Source organism: Canis lupus, chromosome X (genome assembly GCF_003254725.2).
Source record: "Canis lupus dingo isolate Sandy chromosome X, ASM325472v2, whole genome shotgun sequence".
Classification (NCBI taxonomy): Eukaryota; Metazoa; Chordata; class Mammalia; order Carnivora; family Canidae; genus Canis; species Canis lupus.
The window spans coordinates 81,955,577-81,969,818 of NC_064281.1; the positions used below are offsets into that span (position 1 = coordinate 81,955,577).

Here is a 14,242-nt window from a genome sequence, read left to right on the forward strand (position 1 = left end):
GGTAAATCTTTCATTAATGTTATTGACATATACTTTATGTACAATAAAGCATACCCATTTCAGGTGTACCATTTGATGAGTTTTGACAGATGTATACACCCATGAAACCACCACAATTTAAAGAGAGCATTTCTGTCAATCCAAAGTGTTTCCTATGCCTTCGTGTAATCCCACCATCACCTTGGACCTAGGCAACCACTGATTTGCTTTCCATCTTTAGAGATTAGCTTTGCCTTTTCTTGACCTTTGTATAAATGTGATCATATAGTCTGGACTTGTTTTGTGTCTGACTTCTTTCCAACGTGAATCCTTTTTAAATGAAGTAATGAATCTCTAATTTATCACATCCAGATTTTCATGTAGAGGATTTTCTTAAGCTGTGAAGCCCTTTATATAGAAAATGTACCTATACACTAATTGAAGTAGAGTCTTTGTTGGTTTTAAGGTAGATTGCAACTTAACATTTACATTCGTCCAGAGCCATGGAGAGAAATAACAAGCTTTTACTTGGATACTTACTTCAATGTGTCAATTTTCAGCCAATCATAGGGATTTTTGAAGCATCTATAATGCCATTCACATTAAATATAATGATACATAGTGTCTGATGGGTCCAGTAGGCAAAATGATGAAGGTTTTGAGAATGATCTAATATTTAAAGATTAAAAACTAAACACCAGATGGTACCAGACCATCAAAGTAGCTGGAATTCACTTTTCTCTTTCACTTTTATAATGAGGCAAATCGCAAGAAAAGAAACTGACGGATCATTGCTGAGCAGGAAGGAGGTCACTCTTGGTGATCTTACAGAGCTCTGTCCTTAGTAACACTGTTCAAAAAACTGATGAATATAGTTAGTTGGATTAAAGGACATGGATCACCTCGAAAATCTGCTGAAAAAAAAAAAAAGAAAATCTGCTGAAAACTCTGGACCCCTCTCCACAGAAAAACGCTTATGTACACAAAGTGTCATGTACAGTTTTAGGTAAATTACAGACTCCCTGAATCCAAGATTAAGAACTAGTGACTTAGATAAAAACACTTAATAAATCTGTGGATGCCCTCCTCCTGGGGAGAATGATTACTATGTTGTACAACTCAAAAATGATCTTAATAGCCTGAAGCTGAGCTAAAATCAACAGGAATGGAGAGAAAAATCCAGATTTAAAAATATAGTGTACATGTTGCCCATGCAGAAACCTTAGCTGGGCAAGGGGAGTAGGTGAGGTCAACCTGAAGTAGTTATCTTTGGATCTCTCCTTTGAGTGCTCTTCCTGGCCATCTGGTGTCTTATTTTCCAAACACCCAGGATTCTCATGCATCTGGTAGCTCAGTGGCCCACTCAGCTCTGCATCCTTCAGGCAGAATTCATGGCTCAGGACCTACCTCTACCCTTGGCTCCACTTTATTTTTTAATTTTTTACAGCTTTTATTTGACAGAGAGAAAGTGAGAGAGTGAATGCGAGCATGAGTGGGGGAAGGGCAAAGGGAGAGAATCTTCAAGTGCAGATGGGCCTCCATCTCAGGACCCTGAGCTGAAATCAAGAGTTGGATACTCAATCGACTGAGCTGCCAGACACCCCCATTGACCCCATTTTAAAAAGCAGCTTTTCTGTAACCTGTTCTTGTCTGTCTGGATCTTTTATCATCCAGTGATGTCATTTGGATTGATAATGGGTTAGCTCTCTTTTGAGTATTTACCTTTTAAAAGGAGGCCCTTGAACACAGGCCCTTAACCCAAAGAGTCTAAATGGTGGAATTTCAGGCACTGGAACAATCCCAAGGGGAACTATTTCTGGAAAAAGCCTTTTCACATCAAACCATGTGGGTTACCATCTACTTTACCTACTCGTAAGGGCACTCTGGGTGAGTTCAACTTTCATCTCCATCTCCTTAGTGTCCTACTAGCATATCCATAATACACCATGTATTTGTGATAAATCCAAGACTCTGTAAAATATGAAATCACAGCAAAATTTTCACTAAATTTTACTTGGGCAGGACAATGGGCTCGTGTTAAAGAGCTTTCCATCAAGGGAACAAAGCAAAGGTGGATCAGAAAATAAGTATTGGAATAGGTCATTACCCAAACATTCTGATTAAACTTCAAATTATTTCAGCATTAATTCTCATTCAGAGAGGGTACTACCTGATTTATTTTGCCGCGGAGAGTTAAAATTTAAGTAGGTGGTCCCAATCAAATCCCATGGGTTTCTTAAGAATTCACTTCTCACTACCCAAAACGATTTTCAGGAACTTCTCTCATCTCTTTATGTACTTAGCAACGAGGATATGCTAAAGTCAACAGAACAGCTGTTTTGACTGTAGGTCCTTATTCTCCTCAAATTCATCTGTTTATTCAGTCATCCACTAGATATTGAGTGGCAACTGTAAACCAGGTACTGTGGCTGGTGTTACAATGGTGAGCAGAATCAGAGCTAGCTCCTGTCCCTGAGGAGTTTGAAGCCTTGCTGTGACAAGTTCTTTTAAAAAATTTTTTTATTTATTCATGAGAGACACAGAGAAAGAGGCAGAGACATAGGCGGAGAAGCAGGCTCCCTGTGGAGAGCCCGATGAGGGACTCGATCCCAGGACTCTGGGATCAAAACCTGAGCCAAAAGCAGACACTCAACCACTGAGCCACCCAGGTGCCCCACTGTGACATGTTCTTGCACATCAACAGTAATGTGTTGATGGCAGGCGAGGAAGGCTGGAATTTGTACTGCATGGGGGAGGGCCTCCAAATTATAGCAGTTTATGAGGAAAAACGATGAAAACATAGTAATTCTTGACCAATAGCTAGAAATATTGATAGCTCCAATGTCCTTCAGAGTACCAGTCGACCTTTACCACCAATACTGTATGCTGGGAAGTTAGTATTTGCAGCTGTGAAACTCAGGTTTGATGAATTTTCAGTAAGAAAAGCTAGAATAAGGGCACTTGGGTGGCTCAGTTGGTGAAACGTCTGCTTTTGGCTCAGGTCATGATCTCAGGGTCCTGGGATAAGGCCTGCATCAGGCTCCCTGACTCAGTGGGGAGTCGGCTTCTTCTTATCCCCCCTCCCTCCGCTTGTATTCTCTCAAATAAGTAAATATTTTTTAAAAAATAAAGAGAAGCTAGAAGAGCTAGAAGGGAGCTTTGAGAGACCTTTGTCAACTGCAGTACACTGGTAGTAACACACTCAATGGCTCACTCCTGACCATGATGGCATGGGGGGTAGGGGTAACAGAGAATTATCTGCTTAGTAGGGGACCAAGGAAGAAGTTAAGTGAAGTTTTAAAAAGTTGGATCATTCCTATTTATCCCCACCCAATCCCCAGAGGAGACTCCCTGAGTGAAGAGAGAAAATTATCTACCTGAAATTATACAAAATTGACTAGATCTCAAGTTCTCTGATTCCCAGTATAATGCTCTTTCAACTGCAACACATTAATTTCAATGAAACAAACCCAAAGTTTTAGTATTATATGACATCTCTGTGCTGGAAAACAGGTTAGAGGGTCTTATGAAAGGTTCAAACCAATCAATAAAAAGTCAATAGCTGTATCTGAAGCTTTGGTTTCAAAGGGACAAGACAAAACAAAGATTTAGAGATGTTAATGAAGGTTCCAGGAAACCAAAAACAATCCACCCAGAGCTGAGAAGGCCTGGCAGAAGGGGAAGGGGAAGGGGAAAGGAAAGGGCTTAAAACTAACAGGTTCCTATCAAAATGCCACAGTACTTTCCATTTGGTCCAGTTTTTGACTAGAGGCAGACAGAAAATGGAGCAGGATCCAGGAAAGCTAGATTCCTCTAGCTCTGGGTTTCTCAACTATAAAATGGAGATGATTTTTGGCTTCTTAAAGTTTGCAGTGGAGAATGATAAATGATAAATATTTATAAACTATAGTGTGGTAGAAACCACATCCCCTGATGATGAGTTCAATATTCTTCTCTTGATGAGAGATTCTTAACATTTTGGGGGAGTCACAGATCCCTCTAAGAATCTGGTGACATCAGTGGAACAGAATAGAGAATCCAGAAGTGGACCCTGAACTTTATGGGCAACTAATATTCGATAAAGGAGGAAAGACTATCCATTGGAAGAAAGACAGTCTCTTCAATAAATGGTGCTGGGAAAATTGGACATCCACATGCAGAAGAATGAAACTAGACCACTCTCTTTCACCATACACAAAGCTAAACTCAAAATGGATGAAAGATCTAAATGTGAGACAAGATTCCATCAAAATCCTAGAGAAGAACACAGGCAACACCCTTTTTGAACTCAGCCATAGTAACTTCTTGCAAGATACATCCACAAAGGCAAAAGAAACAAAAGCAAAAATGAACTATTGGGACTTCATCAAGATAAGAAGCTTTTGCACAGCAAAGGATACAGTCAACAAAACTAAAAGACAACCTACAGAATGGGAGAAGATATTTGCAAATGACGTATCAGATAAAGGGCTAGTTTCCAAGATCTATAAAGAACTTATTAAACTCAACACCAAAGAAACAAACAATCCAATCATGAAATGGGCAAAAGACATGAACAGAAATCTCACAGAGGAAGACATAGACATGGCCAACATGCATATGAGAAAATGCTCTGCATCACTTGCCATCAGGGAAATACAAATCAAAACTACAATGAGATACCACCTCACACCAGTGAGAATGGGGAAAATTAACAAGGCAGGAAACAACAAATGTTGGAGAGGATGCGGAGAAAAGGGAACCCTCTTACACTGTTGGTGGGAATGTGAACTGGTGCAGCCACTCTGGAAAACTGTGTGGAGGTTCCTCAAACAGTTAAAAATATACCTGCCCTACGACCCAGCAATTGCACTGTTGGGGATTTACCCCAAAGATACAAATGCAATGAAACGCCGGGACACCTGCACCCCGATGTTTCTAGCAGCAATGGCCACGATAGCCAAACTGTGGAAGGAGCCTCGGTGTCCAACGAAAGATGAATGGATAAAGAAGATGTGGTTTATGTATACAATGGAATATTACTCAGCTATTAGAAATGACAAATACCCACCATTTGCTTCAACGTGGATGGAACTGGAGGGTATTATGCTGAGTGAAGTAAGTCAGTCGGAGAAGGACAAACATTATATGTTCTCATTCATTTGGGGAATATAAATAATAGTGAAAGGGAAAATAACGGAAGGGAGAAGAAATGTGTGGGAAATATCAGAAAGGGAGACAGAACGTAAAGACTGCTAACTCTGGGAAACGAACTAGGGGTGGTAGAAGGGGAGGAGGGCGGGGGGTGGGAGTGAATGGGTGACGGGCACTGGGGGTTATTCTGTATGTTAGTAAATTGAACACCAATAAAAAAAAATAAATAAATAAATAAAAGTAAGAATCTGGTGACAGCTACAGAACCCTTTTCCCAGAAAAACGTACATACAAATTTCTGCATTTTCAGGCAGCCAGAACTGTGAAGCTGGAGCCACAGAACCCAAAGTAAAGGGCACCCAGATCGTATCAGACTTGCACCCAGATGGATCTGGGGGTTTGAGAGTATAATTGGATATGGAAACAGAAAGCAAACACAGCCATGTCATGACTTCATTATAGTCAGTATAGTTAAGAAACTGGGGAATCAAAACACAGGGATCATACAAATTGCTAAGTCAAAGATTATTAAGTAAAATGCTGATTTACCCTGAATATCACAGAAATTCACTCAATTTGTAGATTCCCTCCAATACTTACACTTTTTTCCCCCACTCTTCCTATTTACCTACATCTTTCATCTTATATTCAGGTAAGCTTTACAACTGAAATTCTCATCTTTCTGGAGTTCATTTGGAAGCAATTGTAAAACCTGCTGACCTTTAATCAGCTTCATCTTTACTGGGTTTCCTATATGAACCGATAACAATCTGATCAACATCCAGGGCCATTCGTATCCTCATAATATACTTTATATTTATAAAATGCCAATAGCCCACAAATTAACTGAGGCTTGGTTCCACCTGTTTTTTATTAAAGAACTGAGATCAGTTTTCTTTCACACCCATGAAGCCAATTATCTCAGACAATAAAATCAGTGTTTATGAAGAGTAAATGCCTTCAGACCTAACAGGCCCGATTAGATTAGATACAACTTTATTCACTGCTAAAAACCACTGGAAAGAAATTATTTCCCATTGTCAATTCTATCCTTGGCATTCAATAAACAAACACTTAGTTCCATAAGAAGACACTTCCCTGATTAATATTTATAAAGCTCAACACTCAACTATTTATGTAAAGGTTTTACATTATCAATGACACTGTTCGTATTCACAAAACTCATTTCAGCTACTGGTCGTTAAGTCGCTGACCCACAATTGAAGCAAGTTTGTGGGCTCACTAGGATCACTTATTTCAAGCAATATTTGCAGCATGAGATTCAAATTAAACAAATAATTTGAAGAGTCACTTGGAGTTCATTAGATTTTATGATTAGTAATCATTTACATTGTTTCCCTAAATTGAGATCAAGGTTACACTTATTTTCTTTTGCTCCACATTTAATTAGCAATTCAGAAGATTACTGTTTTTAAAGATTTTAGCTGCAGTTCAAGCTTCACTAGTTTTATTGACTTCAGAGCTAGCAAAAACTGAGAAATGTATTTATGAAGGATTTCAAGGCTCACATGGGTGTCTAACTGATTTGAAAGAGAAACTGGGAGATTCTCTCAACATTTTATTTTTTGTTTCTGAAATACAAATCAAAATACATTTTTGTTACATACCATGTTAACAAGTTTGGTATTTTTTTTCCAGTACAGGATGACTTAATACAGATAAAACTTTCATTTTAAAAACAATACATTTTTATTTTGGAGGGAAAGAGCTCATTAAAAAGATACATGGATACACAGGCTCTTATTTTTCATTATTTTAGTGTTTATGAATTCCAAACTTGCATGCCCCCCCCAACTGAAAATTTGGTCCTTTAAAATATGTATGTATTCCTCCCATAACAAAAATAAAACAAGCGAACTGTTGAAAGAAACACAAATTTTTGGTATAGGCCCCTGAGTGGGCTTGAGAAACAAGTTAGAATGTGTTTCAACTGGACATTCAAAAACTACCTAGAAACATGGGACAGAACAAATGGCCTGGGGCTACTGGGGTGTTCTGCCTCAGGGGGGGAGGGTGCCAACAATTCACAGCAGCCACAGAACCACTAACGCAAAATGAACCAAAATTCGGCATGGAATAATACACAATAGTAGGACAATCTCTAGAGTCATTCAATGCCTGGAAAGCTAGTTGTAAGCTCAGAACAAATACCTCAGCAGGAACCATATTCAACACACTTATATGAGACTTTGAAGATGCAAAAACTTTATCATTCACAGATGATGGCTTGTGCACAATTACATTAGTTTCCAGAACATTGGGGAAAAACCACAAAACATATATAGTAAGAATAAATCCAAGCTGCTTAACCTTCCACCATTCTCTTGAGTATTAAACTCAGACCACCTTTGGCCACTTGCAGGGGTGTCTTTTCTTCTTTATTCTCAATGTAAATGCTTGCTCCTTGTGACACCAGCAGTTTGGCTTCTTCCACTCTCTCCTCATCACAGGCTAAGTGTCTGAAATTGAAGGACCACAGAGACTGATTACTCCTGGCCAATTTGATGTGATGAGGACTTCCTGAGAAGTGGTCTGAACTGCGTATTATTAGGGAGTATAATATCAGAATATTTAATCAGGAATGTGCATGGGGAAGGCTGTTCATAAGCTAAAATTCAGTGGAATGGCCTTATGGTACCAGATCATAAATCAGAGTTCTGGACACACCACAGTCGAAGAAGGGATCTACATGTCAGCCTAAGAACAACTTCCATGTTTTCTGGAGAGTAGTTTGTACCAGATACACAGTACTTCAGGGATACAGTTTAGAAAAGCCCCAATTCATAATTTGCTGATTGCAATTTGTGTGGTTGAAATTTTAGAAAAGCCGTTTAAAAGGTTTCATCTCATTTGCTCCTTATATCTACCTTGAAAGAGAACATGGAGGTATTATCGACACTTTACAGTTGAAATTGTGACAGAGGTTGATGTCTTTACCTATGCCAACAAGGCTGAGCAGTAATCGAAGGGGGAAACCTTGCCAGGCACTTAGGGTTTATCAGGCAAGGCACTAGGTACTTTACATCATTTTTTTTTTTTACATCATTTTATTTAAGCCTCACAACAATCTAGTGAGGAAGGAATTATTCCCTTCATATTACAGATGAGGAAATTGAGGTTCGGGAAGTTAAGTTACCTTTCCAAATCAGTGTAAGTATTTAATATAGTTGGATAAATGGCTGAATTGGAATTGAGTAAACAGCAACTAGCTATCCCTAAATCCCAGGCTCTTCCTGGGACCCCGACCTGCTTCACTCCTAGGTTTCTTCCTTGCTGCAGAGAAAAGAGCTAGAATGCATAAGTCTTTCTAAACAGAGCCACTTGGGCCTAAAGAAAAGATCTTAAAAAAAAAAAGAGTTAAGAAAACAATGCTTGAAAAAAGACTGAATCTCTCTTTAGACAAAAAAGGAGACTCAAAGTTTCTGGTTCAAAAAAGTCACCACTCACTAAGGAGAAAAAAAAGTAGCCATGTCTTGCAGGAAAAAAAATACCAAGGCAGAGGATAGCCTCAGGTCATAGGCATAAATCAATTCCAGATGGATCTGAGTTAAATGAAGAACAGTAACTCTCAACGAAAACCAATGTAATATTTTAAAAAAAGCCTGCAATAAAATACAAGTAAATATTTAACTAATTTCAGGTTGAGATAGGACTTTCCAGTCATAGGGAAGATTAATAGTTTTGACTACTTAGAAGCTGAAAAAACTTGTTCTTAAAAAAAAAAAAATGAACGCGAAAAGACAAACCAAGAAAAATAGTTTTGACTAACACAGCAAGTTAATATTTTTAGTATGTGAAGTTGAGAACACCGAAGAAAAAAACACGGAAAATAAATTAGTTCCCTGAAAGCAGAGAAAAGGACACAAAAGGTTATAATTTAGAGAAGAAATCTAATTAGTTGTAGTCATTAAAAGACATTTCACATTGCTGTTAATAAAAATGCAAAGTACAAGTTTGAAATACCATGTCTGATAGAACAAAAGGATATTTTCAGTGTTGGTGAAGGGTTAATAGGCACTCTCAAACTGCTGTCGGGAGGGTAAATAGTATAACTCCTCTGGAAGCAATCTGGCAATATATAGCAATAGTCTTAAAATGTGTGTGTGTGTGTGTGTGTGTGTGTGTGTGTGTGTGTGTGTGTTGACTCAGCAGTCCTACTTCTAGGAGTCTATACTAAGGTAATAATCAGCAACATGGCCAAAGATTTTTGTATAAGCTTTGTCAATGTAACATCATTTATACACATGGAAAACTCAAAAGAGCTTAAGCATACAGTAAGAGGAATAATTAAATTCTGGCACATCCACAAAGTGGAACTGTATACAGCCATTCAAAAAAGTTTTAAAAATATTTAATAACATTGGAAAGTGCTCACAATATACTATGAGGTTAAAGGAACAGGATGGAATTACATACGTTGTCCGATCCCAATTTTGCAAAATTTTTTTTTTTTTTGCAAAATTTTTTAATACGCACATTTGCATACAGAAGAATGGAGAGGAAATAGATTAAAATTACATGGGCAATTTTCATTTTTATATGTCTGTACTTTCACATTTTTTGTTATAAGCATGGAGTATGTTTATAAGCAGAATAAAAAAAGAAATGATGTATAAGTATTAGTGCAAGTGGGCTGTCAAGGAGAGTACAAATGATTGCTACTTGTCACTTACAGAGGAGTGTTACCCTCAGTGTCTTGGATATTTGTGGATGCTTTGTAGTACAGAAGGATATGAATCATCTTCAAGTTACCCTTGGCTGCTGCGCGGTGCATTGCCGTGGCCTCATAATGGTCCTTAGCATCTGGATTAGCTCCACCTTCCAGTAACATGACAGCAATCTGGAACCATGGAGAACAATGCAGACGTCTAGTTGTGTTCGTGTACAGGATCAGAACTCAAGAGTAGCTGCCAGAGAACAGAATCCTACCTCGTGCCTGTTTTTAGAAGCTGCATAATGCAGGGGAGTACAGCCATTTTGGTTGACGGCATTCACTTGGGCACCTTTACCCAGAAGTGCTTTTACAATCTCATCTCGGCCAGCAGACGCAGCAATATGAAGAGGAGACCAACCTGCCTATGAAAGAGGTAGGCAGTATAAGAGCCAGGGGTGAAAGGCATAGGGATTAATGCTGACATCTAGGTAGGGTTTACAAAAAGCGGGGCGTGAATGGTTTTAAAAAAATAACCTCCTTTTCCCCCTCATTAAACACTGCAGAAAATTGGGAAAGCACATGTAGACACAAGGAACCACCCATAAGGCCGTAACACAGAGATAATGATCTATGAGAGTAATTCTAATGTGTTTTCAAGTTGGGATTATATGACATAAAGTTTTGTGAGTTGCCTTTCTCACAATGTCCACTTCTTTTATTGTGAGAATTTTCTATCTCCTTCTTTGGATTCTTAACTTTATTGGTTGCATATTATTTTATTTTATTATATGGGTATACCTACTGTATTCAACCATTCCTACACTGAATTGTTTTTATTGCTTTGCTATTATAAATAGTACTTTGGTGAGCAAAGGAATTGTTGCTTATAAAACGTTTCTATTCTTATTCTTTCATCAAGTTTTTTTAAATTTTATTTATTTATTTAGGAGACACAGGCATAGATAGGCAGAGGGAGAAGTGGGCTCCCTGTGGTGAAGCTGATGTGGGACTCGATCCCAGGACCCCGGGATCACAACCTGAGCTGGAGGCAGATGCTCAACCACTGAGCCACCCAGGTGCCCCTCTTCCACCAAGTTTTATCTTAATATAACCAATACCGTTATAATAAATCTCTATATGACAACAACAAAAGGATATCCAGGCCCTGAGTGAGAGTGTGTGTGTGTGTGTGTGTGTGTGTATATATATATATATAAAATATTATATATATATATAATAAAAAGCTTTCCAACATAATATAAAGAATTTGTAGTCTTGCAGCCTTAATCTGCATGTTAATAAATTATGAGATATGAGTGGCAGAAACTAACATTCTAAAGTAATGCACCCACTAGACCTGTGCGAAGTCACCAAGGCCCTACTGTAACTGCCCAGTCATAAAGTTTACAGTTTTTTTTTGTGGCTTAATACTCAGTCCTCGGTAAACACCACTCTGGAGTCTAAAGATAACTGGGCACTTATCAAATCCGCCTAGGACTCACATCATCTTTATCATTCACTGGCACTCCAAGTTGCAGCAGGAATTCAACAATTTCTGTATGTCCGGCTGAGCATGCCCAATGCAATGCGGTTCTGCTGTCCTGCAGAGGAAACAGAGAAGACAGACTATCAATATTCTTGAAGAGAAATAGAAGGCAAGAACGCAGAAAAAGTTAATATTGGGGCCAGCAAAGCTATAGTTTGGAAATAAGAAATGGAGAGCACTGGATCCTCAGGTAGGAAATCTTAAACTATTACTTACTGTTAAGAGAGACCAAGGTTTTACTAACATGGGGGATAATCTATTGATAAATACAATTCTGGGCAGAATACAGCCTTGAAAGCAGTGAAGCACGAAACTGAATTCACTGTTTTGACAGAAACAGAGCTTTGGGTATTTACTGTTACATTATTGCTGTTCTTTTATGGGAGGCACTGTGCTAGAAATTTTGCAGTCATCATCTCATTTAATCTCAGTGATCCCACATAGTGGACATTATGCCCATTACAGGTGAGTAAATTAAGACTCCTCAGGGTAAACAACTTGTCCAAGGTCACACAACTAGTAAATGGTGAAGCTGAGCTACAAATACCTGTCTGCCACTGACATTTCTAGATGCTCTGGAAAGAATGAATGAATCTTATGGGAAAGATATGTTCATAAAACTCTTTGAGATTATCTACATAATTGTTTAAAATATATACCACACGCAAAATTTTTTTTTAAATTTTTTTATTTATTTATGATAGTCACAGAGAGAGAGAGAGAGAGAGAGAGAGAGAGAGGCAGAGACACAGGGAGAGGGAGAAGCAGGCTCCATGCACCGGGAGCTCGACGTGGGATTCGATCCCGGGGCTCCAACATCGCGCCCTGGGCCAAAGGTAGGCGCCAAACCCGCTGCGCCACCCAGGGATCCCTACCACACGCAAAATTAAACAGCAACACTACTTTAAAAAAAATAATAAGGGATCCCTGGGTGGCACAGCGGTTTAGTGCCTGCCTTTGGCCCAGGGCGCGATCCTGGAAACCCGGGATCGAATCCCACGTCGGGCTCCCGGTACATGGAGCCTGCTTCTCCCTCTGCCTATGTCTCTGCCTCTCTTTCTCTCTCTGTGTGACTATCATAAAAAAAAGTCTAAAAATAAATAAATAAATAAATAAATAAATAAATAAATAAATAGATAGCTTGTAGTAGTCATGTTTCTCAAAGAGAATTTCTTTTTTGCAGTGACAGCTGTACTTCTTAGTTCTATGGAAAAGAAAGTGGTACTTTCAACTTTATTACAAAAGAATTTCAAACACAGATGGACTGTAATAGAAACCCATACGCCTTTCACCTAGATTTACCATTTTGCTGTAGTTGTCTCACCTCACTTCCTCGATAAGGTTTTTAAAAACAAATTCTAAATATCATGATTTTTCATCCGTAAATATTTCAGTACCTAAATAAGGATGTTGTCCTCCATAGCACTAAGCCATTATTACACCTATCAAAACTAACATTAACTCCTTTATGACATCTAAAACTCAGTCTGTATTGAGATTTCCCCAGTTATCCCCCAAATGTTTTTTAATAGTTGTCTTGTTTCAATCCCTACAAGACCCATAATTTGCATATGATTGTTGGTTCTTAACTCTCTTTTTTTTCTTAACTCTCTTTACCTTGAATAGTTTCCCTGTTTTATGCCATTGACTTGAAGAATACATTAAATCTTATTTTGACATTATTTAATTAAATTTAAAGTATTAAACATTATCAGATCATAATGAAGGTAAATTAGGTAGAGGTAAAGCCATTTTCAAGTTGAGCAATAAAGGAAAGTTCCAGAAAAAAAAGGTCTTCTGACTTCTACTCTTCCCAAAGACACAAAATGGATTTTTGTAAGTCCCTGACAATGTCTCACTAGTGCTTAGCATGGTACTTGTCACATAGAATGCAATCTATAAATATTTGTTGGATTGGTGAGGTCACTGTGAATCTTTCTAGAACACTCGGGATGAAAGCATGAGGGTCCTTTGAGTAGAAACACTTCCCAGAGTCCATTCACTTTTGTTCTGCCTCTGCCCAGGAATGCCCATTCACTCCGCCAGGAAAATCTCACTCCTCCATCAAGATGTAACCAACCTTCCCTCCTTTGCAAAACTTTTTCAATGACCACAACATTCGCCCTTCTAAGGGAGATTAAATCAGGGCCTGCCATTCTACGTTCTGAAAGTACTACGTGAACTTCTCTCCAGAGTAGTCACCACAATTTGTTACCGGACATATTATTTGGGGTTACTTTATTAAAGTCTGCTTCTTCCCCATGATTGTATCCCCAACTCCTAGCAAACTGCCTGGCACAGAACTGGCGTTCAGTTACACATGTTTCATGGAATAAAACTACCAGTAAAAAAATAAATCCACTAAAAACAACAACACCTTTCCCCCTTAAGGGTAGCGCAAAGATTGAGCATTTCTGAGAAACGCGGTGAACGTTCTAGAACTATTCAAAATTCAGCGAGCTAACTATCGCTCCCCCTCCCCAAAATATTTGTGGTTTGCGGGACTAGCTCCTGCCACCCTGATTCCGAGTCCTGAGGTGACCCCGGGAAAGGATGGGGAGGCGGGGGCGGGAATCTGGCCCTTAAGTAACCGGCCTCCCTTGGGCCGGGCTAGGCAGCCACGTTGGGCCTCGTTGACGCCATCGCCTGCCCGGAGGCCCCAGAGTCGCTTTACCTGGTCAGTTCTAGTAGCCAGGGATTTATCTTCCAGGATCCTCTCTTTCAACTCCTCCAGCTTCCCGCCATAGGCCAGGTTACAGACCATTAGGTTAGACACACAACCCTCCATTTCGCTTTCCCAGAACCTCGGTGAAACTCGACCAGCGACGGCCTCACGTCTCCAGCTATGACTGCCAATCAAAAGAGCGGCAGAGTTCCACCAATCACTGATCTTCCTTGTTCCTTTGCTT

General features: G+C 39.1%; 1 protein-coding gene across 2 annotated transcripts; it reads right to left on the reverse strand.

The window, feature by feature from the left end:
* Positions 1-6,678: 6,678 nt before the first annotated feature.
* On the reverse strand, positions 6,679-14,209 carry PSMD10 (proteasome 26S subunit, non-ATPase 10). 2 transcript variants are annotated; one of them, XM_025431471.3, is made up of 5 exons: positions 14,008-14,209; positions 11,290-11,388; positions 10,063-10,209; positions 9,807-9,973; positions 6,679-7,592 (listed from the first exon to the last, which is right to left on the reverse strand). In XM_025431471.3, the coding sequence occupies exons 1-5, from the start codon at positions 14,119-14,121 to the stop codon at positions 7,439-7,441; spliced, it is 681 nt and encodes a 226-aa protein (XP_025287256.1). In that variant the 5' UTR covers positions 14,122-14,209; the 3' UTR covers positions 6,679-7,438. The 2 variants fall into 2 exon arrangements, with proteins under 2 accessions (XP_025287256.1, XP_025287257.1); XM_025431472.3 differs by having other exon boundaries at positions 9,886-9,973; positions 14,008-14,208.
* Positions 14,210-14,242: the final 33 nt, after the last annotated feature.

Excerpts from the sequence above, each read along its gene's own strand:
- PSMD10 (XM_025431471.3), bottom strand. The coding sequence starts at position 14,121 with ATGGAGGGTTGTGTGTCTAACCTAATGGTCTGTAACCTGGCCTATGGC. Across the intron at positions 11,389-14,007 it reads TGGCTACTAGAACTGACCAG|GACAGCAGAACCGCATTGCA; the intron begins GTAAAGCGACTC and ends TTTCCTCTGCAG. Across the intron at positions 9,974-10,062 it reads CTTCTAAAAACAGGCACGAG|ATTGCTGTCATGTTACTGGA; the intron begins GTAGGATTCTGT and ends CCATGGTTCCAG.